Source organism: Penaeus chinensis, chromosome 3, assembly GCF_019202785.1.
Source record: "Penaeus chinensis breed Huanghai No. 1 chromosome 3, ASM1920278v2, whole genome shotgun sequence".
NCBI lineage: Eukaryota > Metazoa > Arthropoda > Malacostraca > Decapoda > Penaeidae > Penaeus > Penaeus chinensis.
In genome coordinates, this window is record NC_061821.1 from 5,928,023 (window position 1) to 5,933,022 (window position 5,000).

A 5,000-nucleotide genomic window follows, 5' to 3' on the forward strand; every position below is an offset into this window, starting at 1 on the left:
GTGGTCATTTTTTATATATTTTTTGTGGAATGTCTCTGCACATATATGGCTCTGCTAGTGCTTAGCCACAAAGGAGTCAATTAGTAGACCTTGTGGTCCTACCTAATTTGAATTGGCAGGAAAAATGTATTTTTTACTAATGCTATGAATATCAATGGTGTTATTTGTATTATAAACATTGTAATTACTATAATGTTATAAATATTAGTGCCAGCAAAAGAAGATAATGTAAAATGTTTTTGTAAATCAAAGAAAAGGGTAAATGGGTGAGACAGACAGTACTCGTAATTGGCTCATTGGTGACTTAGTACAAGTGTAGCCATCTATGTGTAAAAACAATTAAACAAGTAAACTCACAGTGGGCATAGCATACAAGTACACGTCATTCTCGTTTGCATTGGGTTAAATAGAATTCTATAATTTATATTATATTATGCCTTATTCACAGTCCCAGTACTTTTGTTATATTTCAAAAATTCATTAATTTTGTTACTGTGACTGAATAATTAATGATTTCATACATATTCATACAATATTTCATATTTTGCCAATAACTATATACTGCATTGTAGCCAATAGTCCCTCATCTTTATAATTTTATAATTTGATATATGCAGGAAAGTTTTTACTGCTGCAGAAGGTGGGTTTTGGGTAATGGCAACACTGCTAACAGCAGCAGCAGTGCATGTTTCCCATGCTGCCCCAAGCATAGGAGTAGTTGTCAGTCAGAATCAGGCCACCTGCATGCATGAATTTCTTGTGTTCCTTTTTGTTTCCTGAATAAACCTAAGACAGCAAGCCAGCTGTTTGCCATACCCTCATCCTACGTCCCTAACAATAACCATTGTTACAAATGGAATTAAACTAGATTATTATTATTATTGGTTATTGTTATTAATTATCTCTCACACAGGCACACATTTTAAGCTGATATTTACTTTAAATGATGTCTTGTGTACTCCCCTTGATAATATCCACACACTTCGTCATATCAAAATATGGTATCTTGCCACTTTTCCACTCATACTCTTTTTTTTTCCTTCCAGACTGTGCATCACGAGTACCTGCATGTAGTGAATAAGGTGGTCAATAAAATTGACAAGAATATCAATGAGTTGTTAGAAAGAATCTTCCCTGGTGATATAGCATTGATACTCGATGGTGGGCCTCACCAAAGTGGCACAGATAGTGGAGGAAACACCAGCCATCAACAGGACAGCTTGGAAAGCCTCGAGGAAAAGGTGGAACGCCTTGTCAATGCGAGAACTATGCTGGTTGAAACGACGAATGGTGAGCAGCAAGACTTGTGTTGCTTGGGAGGGTTTAAACTATTTCTCTTGGTCATTGGGTTTCTTTTTTATGGGTTTTGTTGAAGAGTATGGTGATTTGTATCTTCAAGTTACTTTTTATTTGTAATATGTTTGTTTTTTTAAGTACTGCATTCTGATTTTTTTTTTTTCATAATCTATTTTATTCCAGACTTTGAAGTAAAGCTGAAAGAATCCTTGACTTTGGAGCTATCATCAGTTGGCCATGAATTAGAGAAAGTGGTATGTATTTCAAGAGGTCTCTTCCTCTTTTTTTGTGCTCAAGATTATATTTGCATGTAGTTCTATATTAGTATTTATTTAATTAATTGTTTTCTCATCTAAAAGGATGTTTTTTTTGTATACATATATTATTCATCATTACTATCTTCCAGAAAATACTATGTGTAGTTTCACTGCCCTGTTCCATCGTACATCAATCTAGAAAATCATTCATGCACATATATTGATATATATTCATCATTACTTTCCTTAGGTGAAGAGTGTTGCCACAGAGGAAATAGGAGAGACCAAGCAGGCATCATCCACAGCTGAACCAAGAGGAGTAGATGATCAGTTTGTGGAAGAATTCGTGGAAATTACAAAGCGCCAATTCGAGGGAGATCAAGCAGAAAAGGTAACTTTGTATGATCTTTTGTTCTCATGAGGTTCATTTCAATCTTTAGATCTGGTTTTTATGAAGAGGAAAGATCACTTAATTTCTTGAATGATAATGTAGAGGTCTGAATATATGATATTTGTTTTTTAGAGATTGGTGATAGAATTTAACTGTAATTTGTATACTGCTTGCATAGTCTTTAAAATTCATCAACATCGTAGTTTATGATATAAGAACTAACTAATTTCCCAGTTTTCATTAATGTAATATCATGTCTACATTTTCAGCTCCAGCTTTTGGAGAACCAAAAGATGATGATTCATAAGATTCTAGAAGATGACAAGGCAAAGTTGCATAATATTTGCAGTACCCACATTAGCAACTTGAGCAGTGTTGCTTCTGTACCAGGTGTGTTGAGACATTTTGGTATTTTTTGCACACATACTTTCTTTTAGACTAAGCTGATTATTTTTTTTATTGTAGATAAATGGAAATATTAGCATTTGTTAGGATATGTAAGGAGTATATTTTTATATTTCTGGAAAGAACGAACTTGACAACATTCCTTTAGTATTAGGAATTATGAGGTCATTGTGTTGTAATGCACTTTTTCTGCTCTATTGCTGCAAAAAAACTAATACGAAAATGAAGATGTAGATATATAAGGTATTCTTCAGGGAAGAGGAGCCCCATTAGTTCCTGCTGAAGTCTGTCAGTCTGATATAGTTCAGTCATTAGTTATTTGCTAGGGGTTTTAACAAATATTTCATGGTAATAGATAATGAAATTGATGATAGTGCTAAACCTTTATGACTGGGTTCCTTTATTAGATATATTATGATACAAAAGTAGCTTCACAGATGCCAAGATAATTTGTATTTGTATTGTTTTTTTCTTTTTACAGATGCTATAGAGCTAGTCAATACCCTGGTGAATTCCTTAGAAAAAACACTCTCGGAGGAGGTGTCATGGGTTGAGCAGCAGTACAAAGAGCTCCTGGAGCAATACGCTTATGAGCAGAAACTCGTCAGACAGACCTACTTCGAAACCCTGACAGAACTGAAACTCAGGCTGGATACTTTGCTGGTTGAGTGTAAGAGACAGGTATGTTCATCAGTGATGTTGGAAAGGATGAATTGTTTGGTGACCTGAAAATTGTACCAAGTTCCTGTGATGAATTTACCGTAATGATACCAGATGCCTTGTCAATCAAAACCAGTGATGGGAAGTTGTAGAAGTCTTAGAAGTCTTTGAAGCTTGAGTGTAATGAAGCTAGTTACCTTGGTGATTGAAAATAGCTCTCAGGTATAAGCTTCAGTAATTGCTGTGTAAGGAAAATCATTAATTCTCATAGAAATGCTTTTTAAGAATCTTGTTAAGAACTCTTTGTTAGATTCAGTTTCATGAAGTTGGAAACCTTGCTGACCAGTAGCAGTGATCGAGAGCAATGATATTTGTAAAAAAATAATATGTATATGGCTTGTAGAATCTCATACAGGAAAGTTGTAAAGATTTTTATGACTGTAGTATAATGTGCTAGGCATTTTGCAAAATGAAAACAGTTCACGGGTAAGGTGATTAGTGATATATGCAAAAGAAGACATAATGGCTGTACATTGTCATACAATAAAGTTTTTGAGACCACTACTAAAATTCTATAAAAAAAAAAAAAAAAAGCTTGATAACTGAATTTTTATTTGGGCTTTCAGTGATATTCATAAATAAAACTTGATTTTCTTGTAAATTCTCCATCAGCTGGTTGTCTGAGAATTGTCTTGAGCCATCAGGCATATCAAATTTCACTCTTATGTGAACAAAATATATGACCCTTGTCTTGCTGTAATTAGATGACAAAGCAGTCGTACTAGAAAGGAAGTTGCTTTGTATATTGTTAACCTGTTACTGCTGGGTCATGTGTCTAGCCGTCATAACAAACCGTGTGGACTGTGGGGTACAGCTATACGTGTGGACTCTCCCGCCCGGTGGGGGAGGGGGTTAAATGTGATGGTGATACATGTGATAGGTTATAGAATTTAATTTAATGTTATTTTTATTTTATATATATTTTTTTTTTTTAATTTTATTTTTTTATTTGTTCATTTATTTGTTTATTTATATGCAGCTGTTAGTAGCCACATTTTTATTGTGCTAAGGCTAATACATCACATATTGTTTATATGTGATTCATAGATTGTATGGATAACTCAAAATTTCCCTTCATTTTCAATCTATAGAATCAGGCTGGACCCTCTGACGAGTCATCCCTTGGTGCTGAAATGGTGAAGATGAAGGAAGAGCATGCCGCAGAAGTAGCCCACCTTGCGAACCAACTGGCAGCGCGAGATAACGAAGCCCTGGTGAGATCTCTTGTTTTTATTGTGTCAGAATACAATAAGTTGATGCTGGAAAAAGGATGTACTAACCAACTGTTCTTCACAGTATGTTTTTATACACATTCTGTTTTGTGAGTGATGTATGTAATACTTAATATACTTGAATTATGTGTCGTGATGTTAAAAGAAACTTTTTTGTGCTTATTTATTCACTATTTTTTAAAATATATTATGTAATGCTCTATCACTGACATATATCTTGTTTGGAATCACATATAATGTGATTGTGCAAGGGAAAATACTTTCTTGTATGCTTGACTCTTCAGTTGTAAACTCAGCGGGTTTTAGAGGGGAAGAAATTTGAAATTAAAATATCTTATCTTGATCTTGTTACTGAGAAATTCAGAGTATTAGTTATGTTGATGATATGCAACAGACCTTGCTTTTGATATACTTTGAGATTTAGATCAAAGGCTATATATATATACACATAGAATTTTCTGTGCTCATTTTGAAAATTTGTCATGGTAGAGTAGTTAAGAAACAGTAGTATTAGTGCATTTAGCATGTGAAAATTCTATTCAGAATCTTACCTATTAGAGCATGTCCCCCCATTAATATGTTACATTAGAGGAAGGTTCATTATGAAAGGAGTGACATAATTTGATGCCCTTTAAAAGTGTAATGTTTTATATGTTTTTTTAATTCATGTATCATGCTGGTATTCTCTCCTGTTGTAAT

The 5,000-nt window shown here is 33.9% G+C and overlaps 1 protein-coding gene across 4 annotated transcripts in view; it reads left to right on the forward strand.

Annotated features, from left to right (window-relative positions):
• The window catches only part of LOC125039472 (COP1-interactive protein 1-like), a 68,293-nt gene that overhangs the window by 51,861 nt on the left and 11,432 nt on the right, over positions 1-5,000 (forward strand). For all 4 annotated transcript variants that reach the window (XM_047633441.1, XM_047633452.1, XM_047633462.1 and 1 more), the window contains exons 11-16: positions 1,047-1,290; positions 1,480-1,550; positions 1,804-1,944; positions 2,214-2,334; positions 2,831-3,030; positions 4,161-4,283. In XM_047633441.1, coding sequence (XP_047489397.1) covers positions 1,047-1,290; positions 1,480-1,550; positions 1,804-1,944; positions 2,214-2,334; positions 2,831-3,030; positions 4,161-4,283 — 900 coding nt within the window. The remainder of the gene's footprint in view (positions 1-1,046; positions 1,291-1,479; positions 1,551-1,803; positions 1,945-2,213; positions 2,335-2,830; positions 3,031-4,160; positions 4,284-5,000) is intronic.